At 43.7% G+C, this 22,152-nt stretch overlaps 2 protein-coding genes across 3 annotated transcripts; both read left to right on the forward strand.

The window, feature by feature from the left end:
* The first annotated feature begins 1,288 nt into the window (after window positions 1-1,288).
* Window positions 1,289-14,763, forward strand: LOC140269939 (alcohol dehydrogenase 1-like). 2 transcript variants are annotated; one of them, XM_072364964.1, is made up of 9 exons: window positions 1,289-1,406; window positions 2,413-2,514; window positions 2,648-2,789; window positions 4,788-4,875; window positions 5,007-5,226; window positions 6,725-6,985; window positions 7,113-7,245; window positions 8,074-8,212; window positions 14,745-14,763. In XM_072364964.1, the coding sequence occupies exons 1-9, from the start codon at window positions 1,389-1,391 to the stop codon at window positions 14,746-14,748; spliced, it is 1,107 nt and encodes a 368-aa protein (XP_072221065.1). In that variant the 5' UTR covers window positions 1,289-1,388; the 3' UTR covers window positions 14,749-14,763. The 2 variants fall into 2 exon arrangements, with proteins under 2 accessions (XP_072221065.1, XP_072221064.1); XM_072364963.1 differs by lacking the exon at window positions 14,745-14,763 and adding an exon at window positions 8,305-8,462.
* On the forward strand, window positions 14,243-21,220 carry LOC140269941 (alcohol dehydrogenase class-3 chain L). The gene is made up of 9 exons (XM_072364966.1): window positions 14,243-14,322; window positions 14,745-14,846; window positions 16,192-16,333; window positions 17,952-18,039; window positions 18,128-18,347; window positions 18,453-18,713; window positions 18,882-19,017; window positions 20,696-20,834; window positions 21,016-21,220. The coding sequence occupies exons 1-9, from the start codon at window positions 14,305-14,307 to the stop codon at window positions 21,038-21,040; spliced, it is 1,131 nt and encodes a 376-aa protein (XP_072221067.1). The 5' UTR covers window positions 14,243-14,304; the 3' UTR covers window positions 21,041-21,220.
* Window positions 21,221-22,152: the final 932 nt, after the last annotated feature.

Here is a 22,152-nt window from a genome sequence, read left to right on the forward strand (position 1 = left end):
TTTTTTACTGCTAATTAAGCAGATGCATGAGTCTGTGTATGCTAGCTTCTTTTATTGTACCTCAGTGCCTTTTTTAAACAAATGTTACTGATAAAAATGCTGTTTTTATGCCCCAGATGTGACATTTGTGGTCTGAAAAGTACACGGAGATGCTCACAGTAAAACACTGCACACATATTACTGGTTTTACACTTAGCAAACCAGCCTGCTTGTGCAGTCTATTGCTCTGGTTATATTTGGCAGTCCAGCCATGGCATGAAAGTTCCTCTTAATTTGTATTTGTTCATGTACCATGGGTGATAAATTGATGAGAGCTTTGATGACCAAGGGCAGCGCACGACTCACAGAGGACTGGGACACACCCGATCTGTCTCCAATCGCCCTCTGAAAGGTTCCCTGACCAAAAATCCAAGGGTGGTGAGGACCTGGACTGTGGTGGAATTGGGTTTGATCGGTGTGGTTCTCTCTGGAGTTGCGGCTCTAGCAAGCTGCATATTCGCAGCAGCACAGTCCATTCGTCGGTCTCCGAGAATATCTCGGAACACACGCTCTCTTCCAAGAGCCTGACGCGCTGAGGCAGTGCTTGAGCTCGTCATCAGGCTCTGCAGCGGCCTGATCAGGAGCCATTCATTTGAATCAGGTGTAGTAGAGGAGGGAAACATGGAAAACATGCAGGGCGGTGGGTCATGAGGACCGGAATTGATAAAACACTGCGCTAAGGCATCCAAAAGCAGCAAGTCCGCCGCTGGTTACACCTCCCATTTACCTGGTTATATACAGAGTCAAATTAACCTTCAATTAGTGCATAATTTAAGTCCAACAGATGTCAGCATAATCATTATATCTTCAAAGTAATTAAATATACTATTAGTCAAGCAAGCTTGACTCGAATAACAGCGTAAAATAACTACTTTACGTGACTCCTGGACAGGTCTGGATCACTCGTAAATTCTGTTCGTACCTGAAAGAAAACTTAAAATACGAAAAAAATGAATGCGTAAAAATCCATCGTATGCACGACCTGTTCGTGCGTGTAGTTGTTGCATGAGGATGAAGTTTGCGTTGTGTCTACGTACTATTTCTCATTTAACCGTGATTAAATTCAGTAAATAGTTTTCTCGATGGACACCTGTGCACGAGGCAACCATAAAAGTCGCTTTGGGTCATTTCAGGATGTCTAAATAAAGCTGTAAATGGGTGTAAAAAGGTATTTGAGTTCAGCTGTGGCTGCTCCTTGTTTTGCTGCATGTGTTGAAGGTTAAAGTCCTGGACCAGTTAAATGTCTGATAAAATGTCAGGATCCTTTCTCCTCCCCATTCTTCCACCCTGCAGCCGCTGTCTTCTCTTAACTTCTCACCAGACTGCCAGCCATCGTTTCTGCAGCAAAAATGTCCACAGCTGGGAAGGTGAGCGCAGTTTGTCACGTTATCTGTTTGTCTGTGTGGCTGTAATGCAACAGCTAAACATTATGAGCTGCTTTTCTGGGGTTTTTTTTGTCTTGGAACACAGTTTGAAAGTATCCTGTCAGTTTAATGTTTCCAGCTGAGACTATGAAGGAAAAGGTTATTTATGAAGGCGGGGACGGCTTTCTGGCAATAAATCCTGTATCAATCACACTCATGTTTGCCTGATAATGTGTGGACTTTAAACTGTTGCTTCATGTGATATTGGTTTTTCCGAGGAGCAGTTCTATTAAAAGCATCAACACAGCCGGTTGTTTTCAAATGGAATTTAAGGAGATTGTGAAAGTCACTCATTTATATGTATAATTTTGTTGCATATGAGCTGATATCCGCCATCAAAAGGAGGCTTTAGATTAGTTCTTACCTTGAACTAGAACACAAATAACTGCAGCATCTTGCACTGGTTCTTTTGTAATCCTCCGAACTATGTGCCCCAGACTTGTTTTAAGAACATTGACTTTTGTTATGCACATTCCTGGGCACTGGGGGGGCTTTGGTGTTCAGCCCTGCATCACACCACTTTGCTAAAGGTGTCACGACCTTTTCAACATAACAATAAATGTATGTGTGGCTGTACATGTGCAGGGTTCATTTGTTTTTATGACCGTGGTGTTACACCCCACAACTGTAGGGGAGCCAAAGAGAAAAAACAAAACTGCCAGATTCTCTCTTTTTTCAGTAAACGTTAAAGGCAGACATTATGTGTCTTTTCTGTCTTTTACAGCAAACAGGAACTTGAAATCCCTTCCCTGTGTTGCAGGTTGATGGAAACAAATCTCTTATAGATTATAAATGCCCCTTTAATGCCTAATTGTACCATTACATAAAGAGTTAAAAGCACTTTTTTTAGACACTCGTATCACTTTATTTCCACAGAAATAGTGGCAACGCTCAGAAATACCTGGCAGATCAAATGCTGGGTGATTACATTTCTGTCACTGACCTTTAGGTCATCAAGTGCAAGGCAGCGGTCGCCTGGGAGCCCAACAAGCCGGTGGTGATTGAAGAGATTGAAGTAGCTCCGCCGCAAGCCAATGAGGTCCGCATCAAGGTGAGAGACTTCAAAGACTCAGTGGTGCAGGTGTCTCGCTGTGAAAATAAAGCTCTGGTTTGGTTCAGTCTGGAGAGTGTTTGCAAAGTGTATTTCCTGTATTTTCATTATTCGGTTGTTGTCTTTGTGGCAGATTGTGGCGACTGCGGTGTGCCACTCAGACCTGTACCACCTTTTGGAGAGTATGCACAAAGATGGCTTCCCAACGGTCCTCGGCCATGAGGCTGCTGGCATCGTGGAGAGCGTCGGGCCAGGGGTCACGGAGTTTCAACCGGGTCAGTTTTACAGTGTTCACCAGGCAAAATGCGCCTGTTTTTCAGGATATTCTGAGTTCAGACTCTCAGTGATCAATAAGGACGTTTAATTTTCTAAAACAGAAACGTGTCTACATGAATTCGGAGGCGGGTTTGTGTGATGTGGCAGGTTGGGATCAGGGTTCAGGGTTAGATCAGGCTGTTTATTATAAACTTTAACATGTTTTCTGTCTGGAAGCATCCAGGTGACATGACGAGAATCAGGAGAATTATTATTTGTGAGGCAGAAGTGTTGGCTGTGCGTCCTTTTCTCTGTGGTAACGTTTAACTTCTAGTAAAACTAGAGCAGTTGGAACTGTTTTTGCAGCTTCTTGTCAAACAACAGCATGGGAGGATTCCCCACGCCAGCACATTGGGAGTCTGTTTATACCATTTCTGTGCATGTGGCCAAAAATACCCTCGACTTGGTTCCTTCGTGTCTGTGTCTTGCACAAACATCTTCTGTTGTTTACTCTAAGCTCAGTTTTAACAGACGATATATGGTGCGGATACGATATAAATTTACTCCCACAATCACAGTTAGAAGTGATCATGATTGCGAGTCTGTATTTACAGTCTGCAGATCTGTTGGCGTGCGTTTGCACATGGTGCTTATTTCCCCACATTGCACACATTTGTTCTGCTACTTTAAAAGGTGCCAGACGTGCGTCTACCAAGCAACGGTCAAAAGCCTCCGCCGTTTAATGGCTGCCAACTCCAGCTCTGACAGATTCCCTGCGAGTCATCACAAACCTCAGCTAATCACCTGCACTGAGGGGGAATAGTCTCTGCTGTGGAAAAACAAAGAGAAAAGTACAAAACGGGAGTCAAATTGAGGTATTTTGTGTAACAGAGACACACCTAAAGGTGTGTGCATATCAACATCAGTGTTTGATCAATGATTACCTCTGAGCTCAAGAAACGCAACCGTGGCTCGCTCTGCATGTTTCTGTGAGAGGGCTGGAGATTTTTCCATGTAAATTACAGTAAACAGGCCTACTGTATACAGCAGATCTATCTCAGCTGAATGTTAGCCCATCCAGTGTCGGCTATTTATGTTCGGCTACTATCATGTTAAAATGATAGGAAATAGCTGAAATCACAAAATAAGAATTATGACATTAATATTGTTAAATAAAAGCCTATTTTATTCCAACATTTGTGAATTCACACAATTATATTTGGCATCAAAAAAACTTCCAAGAATGAACAAGAATTAAGAACATTTTAATGCCATAAAACCATGGTTTTAAATTGTTTGTTTTAACGAGTGAAACTTTTTTCACATTGTTAATCAATAAATCAATACGCCTACATATTGATTAACTTTTTTTGCAAGTAATGAGTCTAATTTACTCTTAATCAGCTTATTCAACAACACAATGCATTCAAACATTTTGCAATGTATCTTTTAATAAAAGCTTTTTTTTTTTTTAAAAAAAGCTTTTGCTTTAGGTGAGGAGGCTTTTGTTGACACACAATACTGAGGTGAGAGCAGTGTGAACGTTATGTTATGATGACTGCATAGGATTCTAACTACAGTGGCCATAAGAGGACAAAAATGTGTTTATGTTATTACATTTGCAGCATTTGATAAATGGGCCTGAAAAAGGCTGCACAACAGCGCCAAAAACATGCCAGTGGCCAAAAAAGGAACGACACATGTACTTGTTAGGAATCGCCACAGAGAACAGAGAGAAATAAGATTGATGATGTTTAAATCTGGTGCAGGAGAGCTGGAAGACATTACAAATAATGTATTCCATCCCTTTAATTAGAAAATGACGTGGCAGGCTGTAGTTTACCCGAGACGGTAAGAGATGAGACAAAAAACTAAACAGGTTATGTTCAGAAAAATCTATTTTAACTTGTTTTTGTTTCAATCTACATGTTAAATCTTGCTGATCTGATTTTTAAACTGTCTGAAATATAAAACATTGGGTTCCAGATGAGTAAAGATGTGTTTTTGTGGTCTTCCAGGTGACAAGGTGATTCCTCTTTTCCTCTCTCAGTGTCGAGAATGTCGCTTCTGTAAGAGTCCGAGGACCAACCAGTGTGAGGTAGCATGGTGAGCCCTCTGATTTAATTTAATTGGCTGTGTTCATGCACTTAAATACGCTCATTTGACAAATTGATCCTCAAACAGAGCAAGAGCAACACTTAATATTTGCATAAAGTTACTTTCTGACCTCAAACCAGGACCAGGATTCGTCAGGAAGTGATGGCAGCAGTAGAATCCAGGTTCACCTGTAAGGGGAAGAGGATACTGCAGTTTATGGGAACCAGTACTTTCTCTGAGTACACTGTGATTAACCAGATGGCTGTGGCTAAGATCGACCCTGCTGCTCCTCTGGATAAAGTCTGCCTCCTCGGTTGTGGGATCTGCACTGGCTATGGAGCAGCAGTGAATACCGCTAAGGTGTGTATGTGAGGCTGAAGGCAAAGAATACAACAGACACTGGCAGAGAGTTTAGTCTATAGTTTATAGTGGAATTCAACCCAGTCTCACAACAAAACGTAATGTAACAAAAATAACTGTGTATTCATGCTAACGAATGAAATCTACATTTTCTTGTGCCATCCAAGACGACTTTTATTGTATAAAGGTAATTAAAAGTAATATAAAAGTAATTATTTAAGTAATATATAAGTAATTATATATTATAATTAAATAAGTAATTACTTATATAGGTAATAAAAGTATTTTTTTATTTATTTTACCTTTATTTTACCAGGTAAAATCAATTGAGAACAGCTTCTCATTTACAATGAGGCCCCAGCGGACAAAAATAAAGACAAAATCAAAAGAAAACAAATGAAAAACTGATAGGGGGGGGGGGGGGGGGGGGGCAGGTGACACTGTCTTTCCGACTGAATAACATACATTTAAACTTCTTCGAGTTGAGACGCAGGTGAAGGTCGTGAAAGGACTTCTCGGTAGAGGTGAGGCTAAGTTGGAGGGTGGATGCAGCAAAATGGATTGAAGAGCCAGATGAGTAAATTATGGTATCATCAGCATAGAGATGTATCCAGGAGGCACCGACATTGTTTGTGCCACATTGTTTGTGTTTAGCTCAGGAGATGGAGTCAGCCAGTAATCCAGGAAAAGGATGTTTTCATGCAATATGTTATCAGATCATATCCTTTTGAAGATCTAACTTTAACTAGTTTGTGATGCGTAAACAGCAATTGAAAACATAAGGAAACAGCAACTGGATGCAAAAATTACAGGTTTTTTTTAGTGTGGTGCTCCAATATAACAATCAATACATGAGTTTTGTTACTTTGTGTAGTTATTTTTGTGTGTTGTAGCACAAACTTAAAAAAACACCAAAAAACACGAGAAACTTAATCGTAATCATGAGGTTGAGAGAAATGCCCACAGACCTGTGAGACGTGGAGAATGATAGAAGTAGATTTCTGCCACGTTTAAAGGGTCCAGTGACACAACAGCCTCCATCATTCTGAGAAGGAAGAGATTTGGACCCACCAATAGAGATGAGAGTACCTCACAGAAGGATAACCAGTGGTGTGACTCTCCCTTTATCAGGTCTTTATGGTACAATGGTCGGACGGAAGCCTTTTTTCATTGAAAAACACATGGCAGCTTGCTGGGAATTTGCCAAAGAGGACCTGAAAGGCTCTCAGCCCACATGAAATAAAGTCTTCTGATCTGAATAAACAAAAGATTTAACCCCTCTGTAACTGGGGGGTAGATCCCTAAAGTCAAACATTTTGAGGGCAGCATCTTGCTTTGGGGATGTTTTCAGAATGCGTAGCTTCCTGGATCATTTTGAAGAAGACTTGAGCTGTCATTGGTGCCAAAAAGGAGGGTTTGAATACCTCAGAAAACTTTAGATTCATAAATGTGTCAGTAGGTCTTCGTCTGGTGTGATGCTGATTCTCTTCTACCTCAGGTTGAGCCGGGCTCCACGTGCGCGGTGTTTGGTTTGGGAGCGGTGGGTCTGGCAGCGGTCATGGGCTGCAAAGCTGCCGGAGCCAAAAGGATTATAGCCGTTGACATCAATCCAGAGAAAGCTGAGAAGGCCGAGGTGTTTGGTGCGACTGACTTTGTGAACCCCAAAGATCACAGCAAACCCATCCATGAAGTGTTGGCAGAGATGACCAACGGGGGCGTGGACTTCTCCATCGAATGTGTCGGGAAGGTGGAAGTCATGGTGAGAAGATTCGTTCCAATGTGGACTGAGAATGTAGTTCAAAGATTTTACACGACTATGACAACAAAGCAGCTGTTGAAGGTCCTTTCTGAACAAGAGGATGACTTTATTATTTCTCCCCGTCCAGCGTAGCGCCTTGGAGTCCTCCATGCAAGCTTGGGGTGTCAGTGTGATTGTCGGCTGGACAGACTTGCACGACATTGCGATCCGGCCAGTTCACCTCGTCTGTGGACGAACGTGGAAAGGTTCCCTGTTCGGAGGTAAAAAACAATACTAACACAACTGGTTACTATAGGTGGGTTTCTTTTCATACTGGGAATCTGACAATAAGAAAAGGAAAATGGAAATGCACTGAAAGAAGGGTTGATGCACTTTAGGGTTAAAGGAAACAGCTTTCCGGATCATATCTGATCTGGTAAAGACGAAGATTAAGTGAGCTGTTTCTGGTCTGAGCGCCAAACAATTAAATCATGTGCCTGACCAGCGTTCTCAAAGATATCATCACAGATATCCCATTAATAAACCAATTCCTGGAGACGAAGCAGGAACATTGGATAGTTTCTCAATCCAGGCCTAAGAATTCTGGGAGGACAAAGTTTTGGTAGGTAGTTGTTTTGTGTCGTGTCACATGACAGGAGAGGCAACGAAAGACTTCTACACCTAACCAGGCACATTGAGTCTCAGGCTAATTGTATTTCCTAACCGTAACCATTAGTAACCATTTGTGGGTGGGTGTGAAGTAGAAAAATAAATCACCACAACAGTTGAAAAGTGAAGCCCTGTGGAAAAGACTGTGGTCACGATTTGAACCAATGATCTAAAACTAGGGGGATAAAGGGTGTAACACGGCTCTCCACCACCTTCTCCACTCTTAAACAGCATGTTTGTGCGCTGCTGACCTAATAACTCGCAAAGTTGAGAGGAAACGTCATCAGTAGAGCAAAGGAAGTATCGTCACAGTAGAAAACTACGAGGAAATCTTAGCTATTGTACAACTGCATTGGCTATACCGCCTCCTTCCTTAAAGAAAGCACCGTTCAACGACTTCTAGAGCTAATTTTCTCTGAAGTTTGCTTTTTGTGGCTCAGGGTTCAAGAGTAAAGATGGCGTTCCTGAGATGGTTAAAGCCTACCTGGACAAGAAGGTGAAGCTGGACGAGTTCATCACTCACAACATGACTTTGGACCAAGTCAATGACGCCATTGAACTGATGAAGGACTGCAAATGGTATATTTCCACTTGTCTTATCTGCCATACTCAGATTTATCATTAATGCATGCAGTTCTGCTTAATTCTTCTCTCTCTTTGTTGTTCTGCAGCATCCGGGCCGTCATGAGTGTTTCTCCACAGTAACCAAACTGACACCAGAGTAACTGATTAATTTACCACGACCTTATACAGCATTTTAACACAAAATAATGAGAATCCTTCAGGTCCAGTCAGATTTATTAAGTAAAAACAAAATGAATGGTTTAAACAGATGGTTTTATGGATTCTGTGTTTGTTTTCTGGTTTTCTTGGCTTGTATGTTTATGTTTATGTATTTAGCTTTTATCCAAAGTGACTTACAAATCAAGATATAACAAGCTATACAAAAAGCTAACGTATATAAAAGCTAATGTATATATGTCCCTGAATGTCCTGCCTGTGCTATGTTTAAAGCATCAGCTCAATTGTTTAAACTCAGGCTTACACAGGCCAGCCTAATTATTATCTGTGTTTGCTTAAAATGGCAATAAGTGCTTTTAATTTCTGAGGGACTCTCAGTGGACCTCCGGCCTGTTTGTGAGGAGATTTGATAATAAAAGGGAGGATATTGCATTGAACTCCAGACACTGTATGAAATGATATGAAGCCATATAGGTACATTTAATAACTGCTGCTTTATCTCCAGAGTGTTATCCCTTTTTCATTTAGCTTTTAAACACACTAGTTTTAGTCTTGCACAATCAGGCTGGACTGGAGGGGAAAAAGCTTGTGTTGAAGTTCAAGAAAAGACCCGAAAGCAGCCAGGTAGGGTTAAAAAAAAAAGTCCAAAGCAGTAACCAAAAACCTAAAGTATGAAACTATCAAATAAAAGGAAAAACGAGGTGAAGATGATGCAAGTCGGGCCAAGGAAAGAAAACCAAACTCAGAAGCTTTGATGCGTTTAACCAGAGAGCAAAGACACATTAAAACACTCAAAAAAGATAAATGGAGAGACTATGACATGTAATTGGGGACAGGTGGAAACAATTAAGGCACCTCAAAGGCAGAGAGGACAAAAAGGACTGAAATAAAGCCAAATATGTTGTTTTTACCTCCAAAATTGAACAATAAAGTTTCAATTTAAGCCCCATACAATGGCAGAATCTGATGTAAATTAACACACGTCATACAGACTTCTGCTGCTTTTACAGCACAACAGCATTGTGTTGAGCGTTAGTTCATTCCGTGCTACTTCCTGTTCCTGTTGGTTGGTTTGGAGACGAAAGGTGAACAAAGAGGTGTCGAAACAGGGCCGAGACAAGAGCCGCTGTGCTTAAACCAGCAGGTATTTTGACCAAAAGCTGTCTCAAAGTGAAAAAGTGTGTCACATTGTTTAAACAAAGAGGCACAACGGGTCTCTTTTAGAGGAAAAGGATCATGTGGATTGGCTCAAAAAGTACCGAGCAGGAAGCCCTTCAGACCAGAGCCATGACGACAGAATTAGGACTGAGGTGGGAAGCTGAGTGAAAAGTCTAGACACCCGGGAATCATTGCAGATGTGAGGGAACAGACTTTCCATGTTGAATCTACACAAAAGTTTAATTTGATGTAAGCTGTTTGACCTCAACACAACTCCATCAGAGTCCTTCCTGATGTAAAATGATCTGCTGGAGCCTCCTCCTCCTCTGCAGTTTGGATCATAATAATCCAACCAGTCTCATTCGCTGTCCTGTGTCCTGATTCATAATTCTGTTGTTTTGTCCAATCAGAGCCACTCACAGCTTCCTCGGTGCTCCTGCCACACCTGCACACCTGCTGCTTATTCCCTCATCAGTGCTCTACAAATACCAGCTCCTTTCCTTTGTTCGTGTTTCCCCAAATCTTACACAGACGTCACAGCCTCATGTTACTGAGGTCAGCCTTTAAATTAGCATCTGCGTCTTTCTCCTTGAGACTAATTTCTGTTGGACTGAATCTGACTGACTTGTCTTGTTACCTTGAGCTGTTGTTTTCATGCAAACTCTCATGAGAAAAACAGAAGCTTAGCTAACAAAACGCATTATTTTACTCCAAGCTGAGTCGCACGTTGCAAGTCAGATGCAGCTTTAACCAAAAGGGACCTCATTTAAGTTTAATTATGTACACAGTGTTGTTGTCTTGTAGAAACAGGATCTTTGCCTCCATTAGATAACAAAGCCAGACAGAATTAAATGAATAATGGGGTCTAAATAAAAGCAATAAAAGTATTTTTTTATGTAGATAAAACTATAGAAAGGTCACTAACAAGCATCAAATATTTTAAGGTTCATTGAATTAACTACTATTTAGCATGATAATGGCTTTAAAAAAGCTTAAAGAGGCCGATTTATGGGATGGTGAGCATCCAAACTGATGGAAGTTCTTCCCTGCTTAATGTGTCTGAGAGCATCCGTCATAATGGCTTCATACAGTCACATGTTAGGGTAAAAACCACCCACAGTAAAGAGAAACTAACCAAAGTCTCCGTCAGCGGTCCAGCATTAAGATGAAAGGAAGACCAAGAGTTCCCTCTGCTGCAGAGAAGTTCATTAGTGACGAGCCTCTGAAATCACCAACGGCGCTTCAGATCAGAGCTTCTCACAGTTGAAGAAGAAGACTCGTTTCAGCATCAGCGGCTCAGAGGAGACCGTGTCAAACAGGGCGTGATCGCCTAACTGCAAAGAAACCATCACTGAGGGAGACTAATTAGAAGAGGAGCACACACAAGGGAAGCACATGAAACCGGTGGAAATCTGGACTTCGGTTCAATGAGAGACTTTGAACAAGCAGCTGCATCCAAACCAAACTGGTTCTGTGCGGTCGTGTAACACTCAAACTGGCAGTTATGGGTTCCAGATTAGGTGCCAACGACCTGAACCATCGAAGTGATGGGTTGGGTCTGTCATATTTAATATCATGTCCCTATCAGCAGTGGAATTTGTCCTCTAAAGGGTTCGTAAATATTGTTTCATTCTTGTGTGACCGGAGGAACAAAAAAAATCACAGTTAGACTGTAAATCCTTCACTCAATAGATGTGCAGAAGAACAGAGGATAAACTCACACTATCCCAAGTGGTAAAACAACTCTAATTAAATTAAATGAAGGGCTAGCTTCCTCGGACAGCGGCTGGTTGACTAAGCTGCTGGTTTTCTCTGAATTCATAAGCAAAAAACGTCTTTAAACATGCCAGCAGTCTAACCAACTATCTGGTTTCATAGATGAGCAGATCGGCTCATGGAAAACACTTTCAAAGTCAGCTACCATCTAGAAATCTGTCTTTAACCTTATGTAAACTGGTTCAATTCCTATTGACTCCAAAAGCTGGAAGGACGGCTGTAGTAAATATTTTACAGTATATGTGATGTTCTCTTTGCTATTGAAGTGAGTCGCGTCATCAAAGCAAAAATCTGAAGAATTCCTAAAGATTGGAGTCTGGCAAGAGCTTCAAAAAGCTTATCAAATGATTTGAGATGAATAATTGCACTGCAGGGGGAAAGCATCATCGGTGAAGGTTTCAAACGGCTGCCAATTTATCCATAACTGTTCGTCACAGAAGATTAAGCCAAATGGCAGAAGGTTTGATGACAAAGAATATGAAGCTTTATATGATCTGCAGGAAACTCCCAAAAGTGAGGCGTCTGCGAAAGATTTCTGACACCAACAGAGAGCATTCGAGTGAAAACGCAGACTGTAAATGAACATAAAGGCACACTTTGGACAGAAAGCATCAGTAACAACAGACACACATGGCCTTGAATCACAGATGTCTTCATAAGAAGATGGCAGCAGCTAATTATTATTTAGGCAAAAGAGTATTTTTAGCAGGTCTGTTAACAAGACATTTAGCTACATGTCAGGTTAACAGAACCAAGTTAAGGTGCCATTTATAAATATTCCAACACTATTTGTCCAACTCAATAAGAACAAGTTGCTTATTTGGAAAAACATGGGACAAAAAAATGGCTTTAGCCCAGCTGTCCTCTGCTAGCTTCCTTCTGTTCTCCGCTAGCTTCCTTCAGCTCTCCGCTAGCTTCCTTCTGTCCTCTGCTAGCTTCCGTCTGTTCTCTGCTAGCTTCCTTCTGTTTGCTGCTAGCTTCCTTCAGCTCTCCACTAGCTTCCTTCTGTCCTCTGCTAGCTTCCGTCTGTTCTCTGCTAGCTTCCTTCAGCTCTCCGCTAGCTTCCTTCTGTCCTCTGCTAGCTTCCGTCTGTTCTCTGCTAGCTTCCTTCTGTTTGCTGCTAGCTTCCTTCAGCTCTCCACTAGCTTCCTTCCGTTCTCTGCTAGCTTCCTTCTGTTTGCTGCTAGCTCCCTTCTGTTCTCTGCTAGCTTCCTTCTGTTCTCTGCTAGCTTCCTTCAGTTCTCCGCTAGCTTCCTTCTCAGCTAACAAGCCGACTGATTTCCATTAAAATGCTAATGTGAAATGTTCCCTTGTGTTTGTTCCGCTCAGTGGACTCAATATGTGAACTGACTGCTTTCAGAAACCAACCAGCACACTCTTGAGCGCCCTTTAACCTCCTTTAAGTTACCACAGACTCTTATTCTGAAAATCCAACATACTTAAATCTCTAATGTTTCCCCTGTTGGGATTTGGGGCTTTCTTTTAGGATAACTTGAGCTGCAATTTACTGTGTTGATAAGTGCATGTTAACTAACCTGAACTCTTGTTTTGAATAATATTTGTAAGCTTTCATTTATATAATTCAACATGTTTCAAATGAGTAACTTCCTATAAGAATTAGGGGACTCAAGCATCAAGCATACACCTTCTTCCTGTTAGCTCCTTTCTTTGATTTCAGACTTTGAATCCTACTTTGTTCTCCGGATTGATAAGTTTTAATCAGAGATAACACAGTGGGGCCAAGGTTAAGCAGGGTTTATCGAGGCAGCCATGATGGAGTATTTCTCAGAGAAAGAAGAACCTGCTGAGTCACCTGTCGACAGGGAGGCAGACAAAGAAAAGAGCTTTGAACAAGTAGTTTCTGTCCAAAAATTATAAGTCGAATTGAGAAATTTCTTGAAAGCATGAGTGGCAGAATCTTGTGGTGGATACAGATTAATTTCTCTATTAATCTACTGTGTATTAAACAGGTTTATGGCAGGTTGAAGAGGGTCGACACCTCCAAATTTGACCAAAAATTCAGAAATATATTGTGTGAGTTAAAGCCAGGATTGGGGACATCCTGTGCTCTGAGGCAAACTGAGAGAAAACCATGATGCCCATCACAATAAGAGTCACATTAGGTGAAAGAAGACTAAAGTTCACGAGCTGTGGGTAGTGACCGAAAGAACGAGATACAAGCGGCCGAAATGGGCTTCCTCCGCAGGGTGTCTGGGCCTCCCTTAGAGATAGGGTGAGAAGTTTGGTCATCCGGGAGGGGCTCGGAGTAGAACCACTGCTCCTCCGCATCAAGAGGAGCCAGATGAGGTGGCATCTGGTCAGGATGCTCCCTGGACGCCTCCCTGGTGAGGTGTTCAGGGCCCGTCCCACTGAGAGGAGACCCGGGGAAGACCCAGGACATGTTGGAGAGACTATGTCTCTAGGCTGGCCTGGGAATGCCTCGGGGTCCCCCCGGAAGAGCTGGAGGAAGTGACCGGGGACCGGGACGTCTGGGCTTCTCTGCTCAAGCTGCTGCGACCCGACCGCCGGATAAGCGGCTGATGATGGATGAATGGATGGATGGATGGATGGATGGATGGATGGATGGATGGATGGATGGATGGATGGATGGATGGATGGATGGATGGATGGATGGAAGGATGTTTAGATGGATGTTTAGATGGATGAAGTGCATGTGTGGGAGAAACTATCAGCATGAAAGCAGTAAAAAGTTCTGTTCTGGGACCATTCATAAACGTCAGCCTGATATTTTCCAACATATCAGCAAACTTTCATAGTTTCCTGCGGCTCCATTTTTTTAAAAGTACTTTTTTTATGAATGACTGCGGGATGATTGCGGAAATGGAAAAACAATAAGGAGCGGATTCAATGTGGCAAAAAGTAATCAGCGCAGTGTTTCTGCGGACAAAGTGAACACTGCACACAGTGGGAGGTCCAGCCCATAATAATTGCTCCAAAGAGCCCAACCTTGCGTGGGCAGCTGTGAAAGGACAGACATGACATCCGCGGGGAAGGTGAGAACACCCGCCTGTCACCTACTCATATTCCGAGAAAACAGACTTTTATTTATGTTTGATAGATTTAAGCAACGATCCAGGAAAAAAACACTGCCAGGATGTTTTCGTGTTTCTAGAGTAAAGGGGTGTTTATAGCGCGCGAGGAAGTGCGCGGGGAGAGGGTTTATTTCCTTATGTGGGCCTTTCTAACATCACTGGTGGTTTTATTTCGTGTTTCACACTCAGACAGAAGAGGAGCTTTATTAGTTTACTGGAAGACTCTCAAGTTTCGAGAGGACTTAAAGGTCAAAGTTGGGTCATTTAGTTGAGAAATAGCGAAAATAACCTTCTGGTCCTGTTTATCATCGTCTGCAATAATACTTTTTAAAAACAATGTCATTTTGAGTGATGTCAGACCAGCTGAAGCCCTTTTTTTCTAGGTGATCCGATGCAGAGCTGCAGTGGCATGGGAGGCTGGGAAACCTCTGGTTATGGAGGAGGTGGAGGTGGCACCTCCGGCAGCTGGGGAGGTCCGTGTCAAGGTAATGAATCTGGGTCCGACGCTCACATTTATACTGAGCACGTCTTCAGTTCAAAACGTTAGACTACTTACCTGTTCAACTGACTGATTACTTAAACATATGTGAGATTAATGAGTGAGAGACGGCAAGCTTAAATCGTGGCAGTGGCAACGAGCAATGGCACTTCCGGTGGCAGCCTCAGCTGCCACAAGTTGGGAGGCAGCTGCCACAGGGTGTCAGAGGGTGCCAGAGGGTGTCACAGGGTGTCACGGGGTGCCAGAGGATGTCACAGGGTGCCAGAGGCTGTCAAAGGGTGCCAAAGGGTGTCAGAGGGTGCCAAAGGGTGTCAGAGGGTGTCAGAGGGTGTCAGAGGGTGTCAGAGGGTGTCAGAGGGTGTCAGAGGGTGCCAGAGGCTGTCAAAGGGTGCCAAAGGGTGTCAGAGGGTGCCAGAGGGTGTCAGAGGGTGTCAGAGGGTGCCAGAGGCTGTCAAAGGGTGCCAAAGGGTGTCAGAGGGTGCCAGAGGGTGCCAGAGGGTGTCACAGGGTGTCAGAGGGTGTCAGAGGGTGCCAAAGGGTGTCAGAGGGTGCCAGAGGGTGTCAGAAGGTGCCAGAGGGTGTCAGAAGGTGTCAGAGGGTGCCAAAGGGTGCCAGAGGGTGTCAGAGGGTGCCAAAGGGTGTCAGAGGGTGCCAAAGGGTGTCAGAGGGTGTCAGAGGGTGCCAGAGGGTGCCAGAGGGTGTCAGAGGGTGTCAGAGGGTGCCAGTGGCTGTCAAAGGGTGCCAAAGGGTGTCAGAGGGTGCCAGAGGGTGTCACAGGGTGTCACAGGGTGCCAAAGGGTGCCAAAGGGTGTCAGAGGGTGCCAGAGGCTGTCAGAGGGTGCCAAAGGGTGTCAGAGGGTGCCAGAGGCTGTCAGAGGCTGTCAGAGGCTGTCAGAGGGTGTCAGAGGGTGCCAGAGGGTGCCAGAGGGTGCCAGAGGGTGCCAGAGGGTGTCAGAGGGTGCCAAAGGGTGCCAGAGGGTGCCAGAGTGCCACAGAGCAGCTGTAAAAGCCTGTAAGATGCTGCCACAGCGTTGCCACGACTGCTGCCTCCGCTGTTTCAGACCAACTCTGATTATCCACAAACAGGTTGTGGGTCCAGTTATTAGCTGGAGCCTGTTCCTCAGTCATTACCTTCAGATGACGCTGTAGTTATTGGTTGTTCTTTATTAACACGTTTTAGACCTGCATTTACATGAGATAGAAACTGTCTTTTATAGCGTTATGTATGTATATATATACTCAACACCACTTTATTAGGAACACAAATATGCATTTAGGCACGTAGAGGTGATCAAAGCGATTCGTCGTCATATCACACACCTTTGTTTCAGATTGTGGCCACGGGGATCTGTCACACTGACTCCTACACGCTGAGCGGATCTGACCCTGAGGGGGTTTTCCCAGTCGTGCTGGGCCACGAGGGAGCTGGCATCGTGGAGAGTGTCGGAGAAGGAGTCGCCAAGTTTCAGCCAGGTTCTCTTCCTCCACGTACACTATCAGTTCAGTTCCATTCAAAAAAACTTTATTCATTAAGGAGATTAAGGGATTAAGGAGCCATGCAGAGCAGACGTACAATCAAGACATTCAACGTCAAATAAAATGAGAATAATAAGATAAAATAAGCAGTAATAAGCAATAATGGGTGCAATAAAGGGTGCAATAATGGGTGCAATAATGGGTGCAATAAAGGGTGCAATAAAGGGTGCAACGGGGCAAGGTGCAAACGAGCATTGAGGTAGATAAGTCCGTGTGTGCAAATGAAAGTGGCGTGAGATGTGTGTGTGTATGAGAGTGGGGGGGTTAAGAGTTTAGGAGCTGGACAGCCCTGGCTCAAAGGTAGCGTTTCTCCTCTGCATCCTGCAGGCAGGACCCGATGGAAGCCACTCAAATGATGAAAAGGGTCCTGTGTGATCCGGTTCGCTAGCCTGCATGTTCAGTGTTCATAAACAGCAGGCAGAGTCCTGAGGGGTGATCCGATACGTTTGGAGCAGGCGGTGGCAGTCTGCTGCTGTTCTGGAGGCTGGTGGAGTGGAACCAGCAGGTCATAGAGATGATGATGATGAAGGAAAATGATAAAGATCTTACTTACTCCAAAGGAGTTGAGCTTCCTAAGGAGATACTGCCTCTGGGGACATGTTCTGAGGATGCAGGTATCTCCCTTTTGCCTTCCAGCCTAATTTCTTGACGTCATGATTTAAATAAGAATAGAAGAACTTTATTATCCAGCCAGGGGAGGAAATTTGTCTTCGGCCTCACCAGTAAAAATAGATGCATTATTAGAAAATGGAGTACAGAGAATATAGAGACAAACAACAGAAGCCACACTGTAACCCATCTGAGTACAACCTACACTGTTTGGTTTGTTGACCCCAGAAACTGCATCAGGGGTAAGAGAACCCTTGTGCATCTCCTTTCTTTACTGGGGTGCCATACAGCACTGCCCTGAAGGCACTACCTCAGATTCCTGGTGTGAATTGGGGCTGCAACAAATCAGCCTATTTGGCTGCTCTAAATGGGCCCTAGGAGTGTGAGTGTGGATGGTTTTTCGTCTCTCTGTGGCCCTGTGATGGACTGGCGGCCTTTCCAAGGTGACCCCTAGAATGACCCCCCCCCCCCACATTCTGTTTGATTTAAAATGAGCTATTTGGTTTTACCCATAATAATTAGCAAAAAACTAGCCTTGCACCTCCGCTCCAGTTTGGAAACCTGCAAAAACAAAGGTCATTTATTATCATGCTTGCTTTATACAATTTCTGTATCTGTGTTTTCGAGCAGCCAGTCTCCTTCTAAAGCATCACAAAGTTGGGATAAGAGTGGATCGGTTTCAGAAACGCTTACACCACCAGCAGCACTGCTATATTTAAAGTCTCTAATATCACATTTCCTCATGATGGGCTTAAATGTGAACCTGAATTGAGGCTCTTGTCTTGACCCATATCTGTATGATTACTGCAATCCAGCCACAAGCCCTGGCTGAGTGTTTGATTGTGTGAGACAGCAGAAGGAAGGATGTTCCAAAGAGAGCTTCATGGCTTTGCTTCAGTGGTTTAATTTAAGTGATCAGACTGTATTCTGTGCTTGTAAATTTTAGGGGACACCGTCATACCATTGTATGTCCCGCAGTGTGGAGAGTGCAAGTTCTGCAAGAATCCCAAAACCAACTTGTGTCAAAAGATCAGGTAGACGTCCCGTGTGTGAGCTGCACACATCATTAAAACTCATCCCATCTCGTGTAGCATCTCTGAATAGTTTGATCTTGCTCTCCAGGCTCACTCAGGGCAAAGGCTTGATGCCAGATGGGACGACACGGTTCTCCTGCAAAGGTAAGAGCCTCTTCCACTTCATGGGCTGCAGCACATTTTCCGAGTACACCGTGGTGGCTGCGATCTCTCTGGCGAAAGTGGACCATCGAGCCCCTCTGGACAAGGTGTGTCTGCTGGGCTGTGGCATCACCACTGGATATGGAGCTGCTGTGAACACTGCAAAGGTCCGTTTGTTATCTCTGTGTTTTGCCCACCTCATGGGATCACATCCATGCTGTGGGGCAACACTTTGGTCCTCCCTGAGCCCTTTGCTCGATGTAACCCTGCAGGTGGAAGCGGGGTCGACCTGCGCCGTGTTCGGTCTCGGGGCGCTGGGCCTGGCAGCGATCATGGGCTGTAAAGCTTCAGGGGCGACCAAGATTATCGGGGTTGATCTGAACCCTGACAAATTTAAAACCGCTCGGGAGTTCGGGGCCACGGACGTGTTGAACCCAAAGGACCACAGCAAGCCCATCCAGGAGGTCCTGGTAGAGATGACAGACGGAGGGGTGGACTACTCTTTTGAATGTGTGGGCAATGTGGCGATTATGGTGAGGCCTATTCTGTCTAATTCATCTAAACGGGTTGATTAACCATGCAAAAGTTCATTTTATGGATCATAAATATGGCTTGTCGTGTGGTATTTTGATGCTAAATTTACTCTCTGAGCAGCACTGTGGTCAGAAATGATGATGTTTGGTCTCTTCTTCTGGTGGCAGAGGGCGGCCTTGGAGGCCTGCCATAAAGGATGGGGCACCAGCGTCATTATCGGGGTGGCAGCAGCTGGACAAGAGATCTCCACCCGGCCCTTCCAGCTGGTGACTGGGCGGACCTGGAAAGGCACTGCCTTCGGAGGTAACCTGATCCGACTGTTCTGGGTTATTTGTTTTAAAATGTTGGCTCAAGGACGTTCCTTATTCAAGAGTTTGATCTTCAAATGAGTTTGAACTCAAATAAACCTTGTTCTCTACGCCCAACTTTTCCTGAAGAAGCAACAGCAGATTTTTTTTTTACTTAAAAAATGAGCCATTAAAGTCTAGCATCTTTTCCTTTGAGTACCATCAACAGGTGGAACTTCTAATCTGACAAATACCACTGTTTAACATGCTAACATGCTAACCTGCTAACATGCTAAAGATTAGCACATGTGATGCTAACATTATACCTTTGGATATGGTGTCATTTTGGCATTAGAATTAAAAAAAACCTGTATTGTTGTTGGTTTATAGTGTATTCATCATCATTTACAGTGTATAACTGATCCATCCATCGTACCAGAATCGTGCACACAGGCCCAAGATGTGTTAAACACCCTTATCTGATGTTAATCACCGAAATGTTCCAATAAGAACAAGAAGATATGAAACAATTAAGAAGATAAGCAAAGTCAATGAGATAAAAATGTGGAAAACAGTCTTTTGGAAAACCAAAATGACTCCGGAGACGTCACAGGAAATATTAAGAGAACTGAACTGAGAACTAAAGACGCACGACTTCACAGAGACGCACAAATCCATGAAAATAATGATAATTAAGCACAGAGACAACAAACATGGCGAAAACAACCACAAAGAGACACTCAAACACAAATTAGAGGAAGATAAAACAGAAAACCTGGTTTCATAGTTTGTTCAACGGAAGCTAAACCGAGCAGTGAACTACTCTTTACTTTCTCCCTCGTTCTCCCAGCTAAATTTCTCTCGCTCTGTGAAAGCTCTTCACCATGAACTTCTCTCCTGAGGTCGTTCTCACCTCTTTACATTCAGGTTATGGAGGCCCATGTCAAAGCCTTGGATGGAGAATAAATAAAGTAGAAGCTCTCGGGTTGTTTTTACAGATGTTCTGATGCTTACTTCCTGATTTGCTGGTGTTAAATTGAGTCATTTCTCTTTGTAACTGGCTGCAGCAGCCCTGTGCTCCACAGCTGGAGACGTGTTGTTGCCTCCTTTTTCTCTCCAAACGTACTTTCAATCGAAGCTTCATGAATCCACTCGACATTCTTCCCAGTTTGGGCGTATTTAGACGTTCATTGACCCTCTGACGCCTTATTATCTGGTGCAGACAGACTCCAGAGCCCGAACAACCTTCCTGAAGACCCTTTGAAGTTAAAACAAACTTGTATTTGCCTTCCAAGCAAGACCTGCACTTGACCGTTCCTATTAACGGCATTTTTTGAAAATGATTATGCTCCAACCTGAGGAAACGACTTCTGTTGAGCAGCTGCTGTTTATTAGGACAAGCTTTCGTGAGTCAGATTATCATAAAGCTTTGAAGTCTTCTTTCACGGTAACTGTCTAAGCTGTAGCTCTAACCAGCTAATTAAGGTCTGGGATTGAGGTTTACCTTGGGGGGGCTCATACATGTAGGTATTTTTGTGTTTTAATGTGATGCAACGTGCTGAATAAAGTGATACAGAGAGGTGGAATAGAGCCGGACTCATTTGGACTTTGCTGCCACTTGTATCGCTGCGATGAATCCATCCAAAGAAACACAACTTTCCTCTCACGAGAAACTCGATCTCCTCTTTTCTCAGGGTACAAGAGCGTGGACAGCGTCCCCAAACTGGTGAACGAGTACATGAACAAGAAGCTGAAAGTGGATGAGTTCGTGACGCACACCCTGCCCTTCGAGAAGATCTCCGAGGGGTTCGATCTCATGCATGCTGGGAAATGGTAAGCCTCCATTTTCAGATCAGGTTGTTTGTTATGTTAAATTGTGCAGTGCTTTCCTTCCCCTCTGGGCTTTAACTGCTGCCCTCTGCTGAGGGCAAAGCTTTAAAAGCAAAATCTGAGTATTTATGTGTCAATAATGTGTTTAAATGTGCCTTTCTAATCCTTTCTTTCTGTCCTGCAGCATTCGAGTTGTCCTTCAGGTCTGAACACGGGGATGTTCCACCCCGTTCAAGCAGCTCGCTTCAATAAATCTTTCATTTCATGTTCGTCTGGGTTTTATTTGAACTTCACACAATCAACAGCTGCAGAAAAAGAAAGCAACACTACATTATTCAGAAATATTCTTTGATCTGCTCTGAATGAATAATAAAGCAGCTCAAATACTGCTGAGTGGTCCTTTCTTTGGTTGTTCAGTGAGGGCGCTGAACTCTTCTCATACTTTCACATCTTCCACCTCCCGTCCCTGCAGGCTTTCAACATGCATTCTGCTGGAATCAATCCGGCTGCTTTGAGAATTCAGTGTTGATTCAGATTGTTCATGTGATACCTTAAAGTAGGTTTCTGCCTGAAGAATAAAGCTGTTTCCTGTGTGTCTGTGGAAGGCTGACAAGCGTTTGTGTGGCAAACAGAGAAAGAACTGTTTCTGCTTTATGAGGTGAAATCGTTCTCCATCGTTTCTGAATTTCAAGACTTTCGATGATCTTATTATTAAAGAATCTGAGGCAGAAACAGAGTTTTTATCAGTTCTCAGCAGCTTTAAAGTGAATATCTGGTCTGAGCTCCTTTATTCTCCAACACAGCCTGAACCCTCTGAGACCAGCTTTCTGTCATTTCTTTAAGGAGTCTTCAGGAATAGTTCTCCAGGCTTCTTGAAGGACATCCCAAAGCTCTTCTTTGGATGTGGGCTGCCTTTTGTTCCGTTCTCTGTCAGATGATCCCACACTGCTTCAATAATGTTGAGGTCCGGGCTCTGGGGAGGATTCATCCCTCCATAAGACCTGTTGCCACTGATTTTCAGTCCACTTCTTGTGTCATTTGGCACAGCTCAGCCTTTTCTCCCTGTTTCCCTTCCTTAAGAACGGCTTCTTGACAGCCACCCTTCCATGGAGACCATTTCTGATGAGGCTTGGGCCAACAGTAGATGGATCAGCTGAAGGTCCAGATGCATCTCTCAGGTCCTGTCAGGTCACAGCTGGATTTTTTCCTCTTTCTTAAGGACATCACTTTCAGATCCTGTTCATCTGCTGGAGATAGTTTTTTAGGCCTGACACTTCTTCTTTTGTCCTCCACTTGTCCAGTTTCCTCAAATGTTTTAAGG

This window comes from Leuresthes tenuis, unplaced genomic scaffold (assembly GCF_036924035.1).
Source record: "Leuresthes tenuis unplaced genomic scaffold, fLeuTen1.0.hap1 SCAF_15, whole genome shotgun sequence".
In the NCBI taxonomy this organism is placed as follows: domain Eukaryota; kingdom Metazoa; phylum Chordata; class Actinopteri; order Atheriniformes; family Atherinopsidae; genus Leuresthes; species Leuresthes tenuis.

Excerpts from the sequence above, each read along its gene's own strand:
- LOC140269939 (XM_072364963.1), top strand. Across the intron at positions 4,876-5,006 it reads AACCAGTGTGAGGTAGCATG|GACCAGGATTCGTCAGGAAG; the intron begins GTGAGCCCTCTG and ends ACCTCAAACCAG. Across the intron at positions 7,246-8,073 it reads GAAAGGTTCCCTGTTCGGAG|GGTTCAAGAGTAAAGATGGC; the intron begins GTAAAAAACAAT and ends TTTGTGGCTCAG.
- LOC140269941 (XM_072364966.1), top strand. Across the intron at positions 14,847-16,191 it reads CTGGGGAGGTCCGTGTCAAG|ATTGTGGCCACGGGGATCTG; the intron begins GTAATGAATCTG and ends CCTTTGTTTCAG. Across the intron at positions 18,348-18,452 it reads CTGCTGTGAACACTGCAAAG|GTGGAAGCGGGGTCGACCTG; the intron begins GTCCGTTTGTTA and ends GTAACCCTGCAG.